At 38.3% G+C, this 14,950-nt stretch overlaps 1 protein-coding gene across 1 annotated transcript in view; it reads right to left on the reverse strand.

Annotated features, from left to right (window-relative positions):
• ITGA2 (integrin subunit alpha 2) overlaps positions 1–14,950 on the reverse strand; it is a 90,865-nt gene that overhangs the window by 16,537 nt on the left and 59,378 nt on the right. The window contains exons 17-23 of the mRNA XM_068990354.1: positions 10,751–10,902; positions 7,820–7,930; positions 7,142–7,224; positions 4,727–4,868; positions 3,536–3,628; positions 2,664–2,740; positions 2,494–2,577 (exon numbers count right to left, since the gene is read on the reverse strand). Of these exons, the coding sequence (XP_068846455.1) occupies positions 2,494–2,577; positions 2,664–2,740; positions 3,536–3,628; positions 4,727–4,868; positions 7,142–7,224; positions 7,820–7,930; positions 10,751–10,902 (742 nt within the window). The remainder of the gene's footprint in view (positions 1–2,493; positions 2,578–2,663; positions 2,741–3,535; positions 3,629–4,726; positions 4,869–7,141; positions 7,225–7,819; positions 7,931–10,750; positions 10,903–14,950) is intronic.

The raw sequence follows: 14,950 nt of genomic DNA on the forward strand, positions 1-14,950 counted from the left end.
CTGAATACCGTTTCCTCTCTTCACTCATTTCTGGGAATCTGAAGCTGAATTCCAACCAGGGCAGCTTCCTTAGGGGGTAGAGGGCAGACAGCAGGGGCAGGAGTCTGAGAAGCAATATTTATTGGCATCAGACAGTTTATCCTAATTATAATACATTGATTCTATTTCCTAAAAAAAAATTGGACTGGATATTTTCAAGATAGGGTCCTTTGGTTTCTTTACTGAAAATCTTGCTCTCTTTTATGCATTAGAATTTTCCCCAAAATTCTCAAAAGGAAAATATGTCAAAGGCACTTAAATAAATGTAGTATTTGTCAAGGTTATGTCTACGAGAGAAAATAATGATTTGTCAGCTTTACATGGAAAATGGGAAACCTGACTGAGATTTAAAACAGAAAGCCTGACTCCAGTAAAAATTAATTAAAAAAATAGAAAGGCTGGCTGTATGTGCCTTTTAGATCTTTGTGTGAGCCCCTATGTAAGGCGTTTTTAAATTAATTTATATGCTCTGTTTCTGCATTTTAAAGAGATCCAACATTTTTTCATTTGTTCCTTAAGGCTTCCGTCAGTTACTTAAATATTGATCAATATATTTATATTAGCAGTTAGCTATAGTGGGGCAGATCCTGCTTTAGAAATAAATTCTACTGTTATCTATTTCCACCCATCATATTTGCAAAATATAATTGCACACTTATATAGTATCAAAATGGTTCCTAAGGGATATATTCAATAATTGGGATTGGGTAGGACTTTTTTCTTTTTTTTTTCAAAAAGTAATTAAACTGTGTGTGTGTGTGAATGTGTGTGTGTCTGTGTCTCTGTGTGTGCGTGTGTGTGCGCGTGTGTGTGGGGCATATATCCTAGTAGACAGATAGACCTTGTATCTGGAAAATATTCTGAAACAGCCAAATCAGTCATTACAAAATGACGAGCGGAGATCGGTGGGATAATTTCTCTTCATCGTGCATTTTTCCATGATGTTTGGGTTTTCTATCCATGCACATTTAACATCTTTCTTTTTAAAAACATATTAAGACAAATTATCTGGATGGTAGGTTTAGGAATGACTTTAGCTTTATTCTTGATAATTCTCCATATTTTTTAACTGCATGATATACTTTAAACATCAGAATGTCTGAGAATCCAATTTACCATCACAAAAAATACACAGCTAAGATTTAGTAAATGTGAAGTCCCATTTATTTCATCTTAAAATAACTGAAAACGTTGGCCATGGTGGGAGAATGGAATGATGAAAAGGCTCTATTAACAAAAAGCATTTAGGATGAGAAAGTAGAATTATAGGTAGGAAGGAAAACATTTAGGTAATGTGGTGCTAGCAATCTCTTCGGCTGCAGCTGTTTTCAGTTACTTATTTTAGCAGCTGAGGGCCCTTTGAAATCTGTAGCTACTGAATAATTTTTCAGGGATGGATGACTTGAGATACAGTTTCTGCTTTTGCCGTTTGCAACTCACTTGACACAGAAGCATTCTTTTCATCTTTGCTCATGTGTCTTGAGCTCTAGACATAATGACCTATTTTCCTTTTTGTTTTTGCTCAGGGATCTGTTGGATGATCCACATATTCCATGCTTTTAGGGGTTGGAGTGATGTTAGAGAAAGCTGCAGTCACTGGACACTTCGTAGCCTGGCTCCCTGGGGATAGGTTGCTGTGTGTTTTCCAGGGGTCATTGAGCTGTACTGCAAAGCTGCCATAGTGTTTCAGCAGCTAGAGAACTCTGGTTCCCAGGCTTGGAGGTGGGCCTCACCTGGGACTTCTGTACCTGCACAGCTGTGCCGCAACGTGTCCGTGCCCATGAACCCGCTTCACTAAGTCGGAATGAAGGTGATAATATCAGCACCTGTGGTGTCTGCAAGTTACTCCCTCGCAAGACACCTGTCTCTCTGAACAATTCAAGATAATAGGTATCAAGTGATAGTGTTTTGGCCGGTGCTTTCAGGTTTACTTGCTTTGGACAGACAAGAAAGTGGAATAACTCATTTCTTTCTGGATGACCTCTTTTGAAAAATGCATCATTTCATCTTGGTTGGAAGAAACCCCTAATCCACTGTGCCAGGAATTTTCTGTGACTAGATTCAGTATTTGTGCCCAGGGCTTCAGTGTCCAGGAGTGGGGCTACCCCTTGAGATCTCATGTGGACAGCGGGACAGAGGTGTGGGGAAGGAAGTGGTGGCAGCTCCTTGGGGCCCTGCGAGCTGTACTCTGACAGCTCGTCCAAGAGCCTGCAGGGGAGCTCCCCTTGGCACGTGACAGACAATTATCTTTCCGGTATTGCTCTTAATAAATCTAAAGAGTCCCTCAAGAGTCCCCTAGGGACCAGTTTGCCCCTGGACTTCTGTTTTAGTTGACAAGGAGGAAACATTTAAATTCAAATTCTCCAGTAAAGAATGAGCATGTAGAGGACTTCTTTAGTCATGAACCAAATGTGTTGTGAGCTCCGGTCTTAGGCTCCCCACTGTTTCACCTACCTTGTTATGTGAATTTCAGCATCATACAGCAGAGAGAGTTTTAAGTTGACTGAATTATCTGCCATGTTTTCTTCCTGGCTTTCACTATTGAAAGGAATATTAGGAAATTACTGAAAGAGAAATATTAGAAAAGCCACTTTTCATCAATTCATGACTTCATCATGTTTTACCTTAAGGCTCGGAAACTGATGGATGCCTGATTCTGAAGGTTTTGAAGATTGAAGTCGAAGTTAATAGTGAAAGTCACCTATATACAAAATGAAAACTCATCAATCTATGATGCTTTGTACTCAGGGACCAACATAAAAAAAAAAAACTGTTCCATAAAAGTAAACTCAGTCCCATTTGATTCTGAATTTTATGAAACTTAAGCTTTCTAATGTGTAGAATATCTATGTATTTGTCCACCTTGCCTCACCTTCAGAACAGAACTGAATTTACTTAACAAATACATACAGCAGGTCTCCCTAAAGACTCAGTCAGTAAGGAATCTGCCTGCAAAGAAGGAGACCCAGCCTTGATCCCTGGGTTGGGAAGATCCCTTGGAGAAGGAAATGGCAACCCACTCCAGTGTTCTTGCTTGAGAAATCCCATGGACAGAGGAGCCTGGCAGGCTACAGTCCATGGGGTCACAAAAGAGTTGGACACGACTTGGCCACTACACCACCACCACCACCACCATCCATATCACAGGCACTAGTACTTGTCTGAATTTGAAGGCTTTGTGCTGACGTAAAATTTGCTTACTACCAGGGGTTAACAAATGATATCCATGACTATGTATAAACCACTTTGACTGGTGTTCAGAAAATCTTTCTATGTTGTGTGCGTCTTTGGAAATGAACTGTATAGGGGGAAATCCCACTTTTATTAATAATTTAAAGCATGCAGATATTTAAAAACTTCCTTTAAATATGCAGCCAATTATTTTGTGGTGCCTCTCAAATGATGACACTTAATAAAGAAAGATGGTTCACTAGTGAACTAACACCAATCATGGGAAGGGGTCAGCATAGATTTGGGGATGAAATGGAAGTTCTACCTGTTGTTTGCTCTTTAAAGCAGGATAGCCCACATTGCAGGTAACAGACTTCTGAGATGAAGCAATCTGGCAGGTCACTTCTGTCCCATCAACCTGAATGAGACCAGAGAAACAATGATCAATTCTTTTTCAATGTCTGTATGTGTGTGCGCTCGTGCACATATGTGCCAAAAGAAATATAAACCACCTAGATATTTTAGCAGTAAGGTTGTGTTCACACCAAGACTTGAAAATCTTCTATGTATTGTCCAGATGGCTAACATCTATTTTTATTGCTAGACAGGCCACCCAACAAAGCAAAGTCAGATACTGAAATTTCCCCCAGAAATAAATCATATGTCATATTTCAGAACCACAAAATAAATTTAATCCACTATTTAGAAATGCTGTCTTTAATACATACCTTTCTCTCAATATATTTGAAAGTTGTAGTTTCAAGAGCAAATAAAATATAGCTTTTGTTTATATTTTAAATAACTTAAAAGAATCATCTTCAGATTTTTTCAGGTTTCTTCTCTTTAAAATAAGAAGCTGTCATTTGGCACAAGAAATTTAAACACTAAAGTCAGAATCGGCGTAGAACACTAAATCTATTAAGTTCACAATGACTTGAAACTGGATGAAACCATTTTTAAAACCCTTTCATCAAGTAGTGAATTTGGAAAATCTGAGCTGTTCCCTTCTCTCCTTTTCACTGCTTGGTGGCAGAGGAACCAGGGGGGCGTTCATGGTCAAGTGTGTTCCTGGTATAGCGATCAAGTCAACATGAGTAACTGACCTCGCTGGAATGCATTATCTTGGCAGCAGCAAGACGTGTGGTTACAGAGCTTGGGCTGAGCTGTGGGACTCTAATTTCTGAGAGCAAGTGCAACTCCCAGCATCTGTGCAGCTCCATGCAGCCTCATCACACAGATGGCTTGAGGAGAGTTTACGGTAGAGTCTGGCTACAACTGCCAAGTGTCAGGTCAAAGGAAAAATCTGATCTAAGCCATGAAGCTGAACTGGTCTAGATACACAGCCAGGCTATGTTCTCAAGCAGTGTAACTAGTTGGGAGCCACAAGTGTCAAGATTGATCATGTTGAGGGGCAAGGAATTTCTTCAGAAAACACAGAGGACCTGGAGATTTGAGTAGAAGGAAGACAGTAATTGACAACAAAAATTGCAGTTATCACCAGAGTGCCTTCACGTACCGGCATGGACCAGGAAGCAAAAAACAGGTTTTCTGAAAAATCAACAACAATCTCAGTGTTGTAGGCACTTTCCTTCTTGTTTTCCAGTTTTACTGAAAATGTTAACCTTTTGTTTTGGTTGCTGACAATGAAGGGCTGTTGTCTGTTAACAGTAAAAAGGAGAAAAAAAAGTCATTACAGTTTTGTTTTCTTTTTTTTAAGTCAGCATTCAAATACTTTACTCATTTAAAAAACAAATTTTGGATTTACTAGAGACTGAGAAAACTGCTTAATAACAAATTATCTTCATAGTAAAATAATATTGGCAATGAATGAATAAATCCTGTTGGGTTTTCTTCTTTGTTGCTTTTAATTACATTGCAGAAAAAGACACCATCCAAATATAAGTGTTTTTATATTTCTTAGTGCTTACTCCTATATGGATGAGAGACAGTGAAATTTATACTTTCTATATTGAAGTATAGTTGATTTATAATATTAGTTTCATGTGTACAATACAGTGATTGAATCTTTTTATAGATTATACTCCATTGAAAGTTATTACAAAATAATGACTATATTTTGCTGTGCTATACAATATAGTTTTGTTACTTATCTTTTTTACATTTACATAATATTAATAGTTTGTATCACCTAATTACATATCTCTATCTTGCCCCTTCCTCCTTCCCTCTGCCCACTACTAGTTTATTATTTTTCTATTTCTATTTTGTAATATATATTTGTTTTGTTTTAAATTCTCTATATGAGTGAAACAATATTTGTCTTTCTCTGACTTATTTCGTGAAGCACAATACCCTCTAGGTCCATCTACATTATTGCAAATGGCAGAATTTTATCCTTTTTATGGCTGAGTAATATTCTATTATATATATAAGTGTGTATACATAAATATATATATATACATGTGTATGTTACATCTGCCTTTATCCATTCATCTATTGATGGACACTTAGGTTTCTTCCATGCCTTGACTATTGTAAATAATGCTGCTATAAACACTGGGGCACGTCTATCTTTTCGAATTAGTGTCTTTGTTTTCTTTGGATGCATGTCCAGGAGTAGAATTGCTAGATCATATGATAGTTCTATTTTTAGTTTTTTGAGAAACCTCCATACTGTTTCCCATAGTTGGCTGCACCAGTTTACATTCCCACCAACAGTGTAAAAGGGTTCCATTTTCTCCACATCCTCACTAACATTTGTTATTTATGTTCTGTTTGATGACAGCCATCCTGCCAGGTATGAAATAGCATGGTACCTCATCATGGTTTTGATTTGCATTTCTCTGCTGATTAGCACTGATGAGCATTTTTTATGTGCCTGTTGGCCACTTGTATGTCTTCTTTGGAAAAATGTCTGTTCAGGTCTTCTACCTATTTTTTAAATCAGGTTTTTGGTTTTTTGACATTGAGTTGTACAAGTTGTTTATATATTTTGGATATTAACCCCTTAGCGGTCATATCATCTACAAATATTTTCTCCCATTCAGTGGGTTATTTTTTTGTTTTGTTAATGGTTTCCTTTGCTGTGCAAAAGCTCTTAAGTTTAATTAGGCCTCACTTGTTTATTTTTGCTTTTATTTCTTTTGCTTTCAGAAACAGAGACAGAAAAGCTACTGCTACAATTTATGACAAAGAGTGTTCTGCCTCTGTTTTCTTTTAGGAGTTTTGAGGTTTCAGGTCTTATATTTAGGTCTTTAATCCATTTAGCATTTATTTCTGTAGTTCATATGAGAAAATGTTCTAATTTTATCTTTTTACATGTAGCTATCCAGTCTTCCCAGAACCACTTATTTAAGGGACAGTCTTTCCTCCATTGTATATTCTTGCCTTTGTTGTAGGTTAATTGACCATAAGTAGATGGGTTTATTTCAGGGTTCTTTATTCTGTTCCATTGATCTATATGTCTGCTCTTGTGCCCAAACCATGCTCTGTTGATTACTGTAGTTTTAAGGCATAACCTGAAGATACTTCAAACTTTGTTCTTTTTTATCAAAATTGCTTTGAAAATGTGGAGTCTTTTGTGGCTCCATATAAATTTTAGAATTATTTGCTCTAGTTCTGTAAAAAAAAACGTCATGGATATTTTGAGTGGGATTGCATTAAATCCGTAGTTTGGTGTGGACATTTTAACAATATTAATTCTTCTAATCCAAGAGCACAGGATATCTTTCAATTTCTTGGGATTATTTTCAAATTCTGTTATTAATATTTTATAGTTTTCAGAGTATAAGTCTTTCACCTCCTTGGTTAAGTTTATTTCTAGATACTTTGAAATTTAGATTTTAAGGATCTTTAGGAGTTATGATGCTTCTTTTGTAGAAAAAAATTTCCATACACAATCACTTGAATAAAGTAATCTAACATGTCTTTTATTTCAACAATTTTCACTGTGCTTTAAAGTAAAACTTACTGAGTGGCTGGCAGCTGCTGAACATTTAGAACTAGATCAGAAATGCAAACTCCATCATCACCACAGTCTTTATGAAAAGGGATCTACAGAAAAAAAAAAAAAGAGAAAAACAATCCCCCAAATTTGCTATTGAGTTAAACAAGCAAATTGTAGAACACATAATAGTATTATTCCATTTATATAAAGTTCAAAACCTTGTGAAACTAAACCACATTTTAGGAATATATACATCTTTAGCAACATCAGAAGGAAAAACATTGATAAATGCAAAATTCACGATGGTGGTGCAATCTGGGGGCATAAGACAAAAGTGGATATGATAGAGTATGGAGTAATACAGAGAATTTCAGAGGTACTGGTACCATTTTATTTTTTTTAAATGGGTTGTGAACACAAGGTGTTCCCTTTATTGTTATTTATTTCTTCAATAAACATTTACTGAGTGCCTGTGGCAGGCCAAGCACTACTTGCAGTGCTGGAGACAGAGCAGAGAACAAGGAAGACAAAATCCCTGTCTTGATGGAACTTACATGCTGGTGAACTTCCCATAGATGTAACTGTACTTCAATTAGAAAATTACCAACTTAGGCTATGTCCTAAGTGTCTTACAAACACTAAGGCAGTGACTGAAACTTTGCCAGCTAGTCAGGAATTCCAAGAAAGGCAAGCCGTACTTACACTAAAGACCTTGACCGTCTCAGAGTAGGCTTCAAGGGCAGGGTTAGTGCCAGGGTTTTCCAGACTAATGTTCACACACAGATTCAGAGGGCTGATAGTGTCAGAGGGCTCCTAAATACACACAGAGTTAGTGGATTAGGGCATGGCAGCTTCAAACAAGAAAATGACCACACGTGAGCTCACAATTAAACACACAGTCCACTCTCAGTCATGCAGAATAGCTCTGCTTTGAACTTTCAAGGCTCTCGCTTCTTCACTGCAGCCATGAAATTAAAAGACGCTTACTCCTTGGAAGAAAAGTTATGACCAACCTAGATAGCATATTCAAAAGCAGAGATATTACTTTGCCAATTAAAGTCCGCCTAGTCAAGGCTACGGTTTTTCCTGTGGTCATGTATGGATGTGAGAGTTGGACTGTGAAGAAGGCTGAGCGCCAAAGAATTGATGCTTTTGAACTGTGGTGTTGGAGAAGACTCTTGAGAGTCCCTTGGACTGCAAGGAGATCCAACCAGTCCATTCTGAAGGAGATCAGCCCTGGGATTTCTTTGGAAGGAATGATGCTAAAGCTGAAACTCCAATAATTTGGTCACCTCATGTGAAGAGTTGACTCATTGGAAAAGACTTTGATGTTGGGAGGGATTGGGGGCAGAAGGAGAAGGGGATGACAGAGGATGAGATGGCTGGATGGCATTACTGACTCGATGGACATGAATCTGAGTGAACTCCGGGAGTTGGTGATGGACAGGGAGGCCTGGCGTGCTGCGATTCATGGGGTCGCAGAGTCGGACACGACTGAGCGACTGAACTGAACTGAACTGAAGTCTGCTGTTAGCTTCTCCACTTCTAAGAGACTTCAAAACTTGGGCTCAGTAAAAATCTGAAGCACTGATTCAGATAAACTCATCAGTCATTTCATTATTTATATAAGTAATGATCAATATTTAGATGAGATATCCAGTTTTCAGTGCTCAGAAGATCACTCTGTTAGTACCTAGCTCTTGGGTTGTTGGCCATGTTCTTCCCATTCCTACTGCCAAGACTTTTGGCATCTACAGGTGTCCTGACCAAATCTCTGGAAGAGAATATAATGACCTGGAAGGGAAAGTCCCAGGGTTCACTCTCTAGTCTACAAAACCAGATGAAAGTGTTTCCCATACTCGAAACCAAGCTCCCCAGTTTCCAGCCTAGCTGTCTGTCAGTGCTCTTTTGCATGTCGAAGATGATGCACATATCACTCAGCAGGCGTTGAAACCAGCACTGTCCAGCTGTAAGTAGGACAGCTCCTCTTTGTCTAGTAAAGATGGTGGAGGATTTGCAATGCTCCAAGAGGCCTGAGCTGCTTCTAGTTTTTGAGGTTTCCTGTCTATTGCACAATGAAAATAATGCCAAAACAGGGCTACAAACACCATCTAGCATTCTTCTTCAAGAAAGAAGAATGCCTATACATTGGTAAGCACTAAAAATTAAATTTCCTTTTCTTAGGAGTGATATCTTTATCTCAGCAGGACTTCTGTCTTGAGCCCTTTGGACAGGGGGTAGAGGGGCAGGGGCAGTGAGTTCCTGACTGCAGGGAAATGTATCCTCGGCTGCAGGGTTGGCACATACGATGGACTTGGGTATTGATAGCAAATATGGTGTTACCTGGAACAATACCTCTCAGCTGACCACAATAATATACACCTTGTAAAAACTTCACAAGTACACATGGGAGAGAATAGGAGACGTATTTATATATATGTAGTAGTTGGGTCCTCATGTCTGGCTCTGTGACTTCATGAACTGTAGCCTGCCAGGCGCCACTGTTCATGGAATTCTCCAGGCAAGAATACTGGAGTGGGTTGCCATTTATTTCTCCAGTTTATATATATACATACGTACACCACATCCTGGCTCTCTTACTTCCCCCACAATGGATTACATGTTTAATTTGACCCACCACGTAGCACAAGGATAAGAGAGAATGGAATCTGGCTTTTATTCCTTTAAAGATGTATAATTGGCACATTATCAACAAAAAAAGTCTAAGCCTTCACAAAGAAGAAACATTCAACCTGAACAATAAATTACTCAACTGATTTTAGTTCATCCAGCTCTTTGTTCAACTCTTAGCACTTCTTGAGATGTGATTTCTGTATCATCCTTCTACTTGAGAAATGTCTGGGGATGCCCCTTAGACATATTCACTGGATCTGAAGGGAATTTCTGAGGAGGGTGGGGTTCCAGCATATGAATTTTATAAAAGTTTCTTTGGAAATTCTTATGCATCTTAAACTTTGAGAACCACATTCTAGGAAAGTTCTTAAATAACTCTTATAAAAATAGTTTCCTGAATAAATTGTACTTTCAAATACATAACCTGGCTTCTGGGGGGAAATAATCATATAATTTATAAGATAAGCTTTTTTAAGAAATTTTCTTCTGAGAAGCACTTTTTATACTTGGGAGAATTTCAAAATTCATGTGAACTGTAGTAATTATGGCATAAGATTAGAGCAAAGAATTTTTACCTCATAATCTACCATCCTTCAAGTGTATCAACTTAAATCTAATAAGGAGGGCAATTAGAGTTATCCTTTTCAATCATTTAAAAATAAATATTCTCCTGATATGAAAATATCAATATAAAATTTATCATCAACTAAAAGTTCTTCCTATTAAACATTTAAGAAATCACTGTCTTTGATTTCTTGAAGAATCTTATTTTTAGCCCTTTTACTTGCCATCCCAAGTAAAACTTAATGCAACTAACTTACATAATAGCATGTAACCACATAGATGAGCATAAGGGAAATATACTCCTATTCATAGACCAAAAAAAGCAGTAATTAGAAGAGCAAGGGGTCTTCTCATGCATAAGCCTCCAATTCAGGCTTCCACCATTCCTTAGTCTTTAAAAAGGAAGGAGATGAAAGAGAGGACTCAGAGGCTCACCTGTATGTGGATGATGTACTCAGAACAGCGCTGTGCTTGACTTACTATAGTGGTCTTCTGCAAGCACCTTTCATTATTTTCCTTAAATATGCCCCTGGACGTCACTCTGGATGAAAACTGGTCTTCATCAATTGTGATGTTATACACAATGGCTATAATAAAAGTCATAAAGAAATGTCATTACAAATACATTTTTAAGGAAAAGGCATTCCTGTTTTATCGTATCTCCCTGGGTTAAGTCTCTGACTACAAGAAAACAAAAACCTGTCTTCCTTTTGATGGACTGTGAACCATGGCCTGTGATATTTGTAACTGCAGCTCTGGTATGATGTACGTTGACTGTGGATACAAAGAAAGGTGATTCAAAGAAATGTGATTTGACGCAGTGGAAGAAAAAGTAGACTTGCCACCAGGAAATCTACTGAATGAAGTTGGTCAAACTCTTTCCTCAAACAGCAATTTCATTGTCTGTAACATGGTGACGTGCAAAGGAAAGGTATTATTATTGAGTGCCTACAATTGAACACGTTCTCATACGTTATGTAAGTTTCACAATAAACCTGGAACATGGATATTATTATCCTATTTTTCAGATAATTAATAGAATATTATTCGGTTTTTCAAAATAATTCACCTCAGCTCACACAGCTACGGCCTGGTCAGAAGTAAAGTTTGAGTAATTGTGAAATCAGACCCCATATTCCTACTATTTCTATGCAGTTTAGAGGATTCACTGTTATTTGAGGATTCAATTAGATACTCTAAGGGGAAATGTGTAGCGCCTTGCGTATTCCAAAAGCTTACTTGTGGAAAGTCATGTTATACTGCAATAACAAGTGTTGAATTTGACAGACTTGTTTTGAATCTTAATCTCATCATTGACAAGCTTTAGGCAATTTTCTTAACCTCCTTGAACCTCCATTTCTTCATCTATAAAACAAAGATAATAATACTAACCTAGGGAAATGGAATGAGAAGCATATGTGATAAAAACTGATGTCAGTAGCTAATGTCCAACTATCAGAACTTTCAATAAAATCTGTTGGCTACCCACCCAACACTGAGAAGATCTGATACTATTAATAGCATCAACTGCATTGCTTAGGATTATTCTATCTTATTATTTACAAGAATTCATGATTTTGAACTGTGGTGTTGGCGAAGACTCTTGAGAGTCCCTTGGACTGCAAGGAGATCCAACCAGTCCATCCTAAAGGAAGTCAGTCCTGAATATTCATTGGAAGGACTGATGCTGAAGCTGAAACTCCAATACTTTGGCCACCTGATGCGAAGAACTGACTCATTGGAAAAGACCCTGATGCTGGGAAAGATTGAAGGTGGGAGGAGAAGGGGATGACAGAGGATGAGATGGTTGGATGGCATCAGCGACTCAATGGACATAAGTTTGAATAAACTCCGGGAGTTGGTGATGGATAGGGAGGCCTGTTATGCTACGATCCATGGTGTTGCAAAGAGTCAGACATGACTGAGCGAATGAACTGAACTGAATTACTTCCAAGAGTTTAAAGATTGACTATACTTCCAAAAGCATTCTACATGTAACCTTTCAAATATCTGCTAGAAGTGATATATAATTTTTCTGGCTCTGAATACTTCATGAGGTTAACAAAGATAAAATACAAAAGAATCAAGAACTACAAATAAGTAGTGAAAATAACACAAAGGAAAAGTAATGGCAGGGAAGTGATGGTAGCTAGGACAAAGTTAGTACATGTGGTAAGGACAATACTTCATTTTTTCCAAAATGATACATAGTTACATAGGCAATATGATAATCCTTTTCATCTTATTAACTTCAAACTGGAGTGTGCACCCAATGCAATAAATAACAGAAGTCATATGCTTTATAAATTGACTTTTCAAAGTCACAGAGGTGGGATTTCTGTCTTACACACTATTATTGCCAGGCTAGTAAGTGACCAATGATCATGACCATATGGACTTAAGGCATCAAGAAGAGGATTCAAAGGGAATGGTGCCCAATGGTGAGAGACCCTAGAGAACAGGTGGGAGGGAATAAAATTCTCTGAAAGCAGAAAATGCCTTTCAAGTGTGTGGTAACAGAAGAGGTGAAGTACAATCAAAAACTAGGAGGAAGATGTTTGAGACAAACCCATGCTTCAGGGCCAGCAGAGGTCATTTCTGCCAACTAATAGATTTTCCAAATTAACTTTTTATACTTAATGTTTTATTCCTCCAGCTTCATTAAGATATCATCGACATATAACATTGTGTAAGTTTAAAGCATACAACATAGCTATTTTATACATTGCAAAATAATTACCACAATAAGGTGAGTTAACATACCCATCACTTCACAAAGTTACAATTTTTTGTGTGTGGTGAGAACCTTTAAAATCTAGTCTCTTAGTAACTGTATACGCTACAGTATTATTAACAAAAATCACCATGCTGTACACTCCATCTAGCCATTTCATGTTTAGACAGTAATGGTTTCTGACTCAACTCTCACGGCTACTCAGATGGATGTGCTAAAAGGCAGGTGTGTGAAATATGCTACTCAGAGCTGGGTAGTGTTTGAACACTTGAAAGGAAAAATGCCAGATAAATGTGAAAAATAGAAAATATGGAAGACATGCCAAGACGTGAATCTAACTTTGTGTTCCTAGCCTTCTTATTTCTTCTATAAATCGTGACAACTTGCCTCTATATTTTTACCCTTTAAGTTAATTTGTTCATCACCTAATAAAATAGCTATAGTCAACCCTAACAGAAATCAACCCTGAATATTCATTGAAAGGACTGATGCTGAGGTTGAGACTCCAATACTTTAGCTTCCTGAAGCAAGAGGTGAAGTCGCTCAGTCATGTCCGACTCTTTGTGACCCCACAGATTGTAGCCTACCAGGCTCCTCCATCCATGGGATTTTCCAGGCAAGAGTACTGGAGTGGGTTGCCATTTCCTTCTCCAGAGGATCTTCCCAATCCAGGGATCGAACCCGGGTCTCCCACATTGTAGGCAGACGCTTTACCGTCTGAGCCATCTGAAGCAAAGAGCTGACTTATTAGGGAAGACTTTAATGCTGAGAAAGATTGAAGGCAGGAAGAGAAGGGGACAACAGAGGGCGAGATGGTTGGATGGCATCATCGACTCAATGGACATGAGTTTGAGTACGTGAAGGACAGGGAAGCCTGGCGTGCTGCAGTCCACGGGGTCACAAACACTCAGACACGACTGAATGACTGAATAACAAGGAACTGCAGGTTTCTGAAAATTAGAGCCAAAATCTGATGGAGAGGATATATATGCATAACTGAGTCACTTTGCTGTACAACAGTAAGTAACACAACATTGTAATTCAACTACACTTCAACTTAAAAAATCTGATGGAAAGGATGCGGACCCATGGAACAGCAGCAAATGAAAGAAGGTAATATTGGATTAAGTGCTAAAAATCAATGGCTGCATATTGAAGGAACTGAGATAATTGGAGCAGGAGAAATGGAGGTGAGATGCAGTGGTTAGGAAGACTTAAGGGACATGTAGGACTTCAGCCAGGCTGCCGAAGACCACTGGACCAATCCAGAGAAAGACTGCCCACAGTCTTCCTTACCCTCCCCTGCCAATCGGTCATGTTTCAGACTTTCCCTCACTTCACTGGATTATTTGTTGTTATTGTTCAGTCACTAAGTCATGTCCAACTCTTTGCAACCTCATGGACTGCAGCACACCAGGTTTCTCTATCCTTCACTATCTCCCTGAGATTGCTCAAACTCATGTCCATTGAGTTGGTGATGTCATCCAACCATCTCACCTTCTGTCATCCCCTTCTCCTCCTGCCTTCAACCCTTCCCAGCATCAGGGTCTTTTCCAATGAGTCAGCTCTTTGCATCAGGTGGCCACAGTATTGGAGCTTCAGCATCAGTCCTTCCAATGAGTATTCAGGATTGATTTCCTTTAGGATTCACTGGTTTTATCTCCTTGCTGTCCAAGGGACTCTCAAAAGTCTTCTTTAGCACCACAGTTCAAAAGCATCAATTCTTTGGTGCTCAGCCTTCATTATGTTCCAACTCTCACATCCATTCATAACTATCGGAAAAACCATAGCTTTGACTATATGGATCTTTGTTGGCAAAGTGACGTGTCTGCTTTTTAATATGCTGTCTAGGTTGGTCATAGCTTTTCTTCCAAGGAGCAGGCATCTTTTAATTTCATGAC

Source organism: Capricornis sumatraensis, chromosome 18 (assembly GCF_032405125.1).
Source record: "Capricornis sumatraensis isolate serow.1 chromosome 18, serow.2, whole genome shotgun sequence".
In the NCBI taxonomy this organism is placed as follows: domain Eukaryota; kingdom Metazoa; phylum Chordata; class Mammalia; order Artiodactyla; family Bovidae; genus Capricornis; species Capricornis sumatraensis.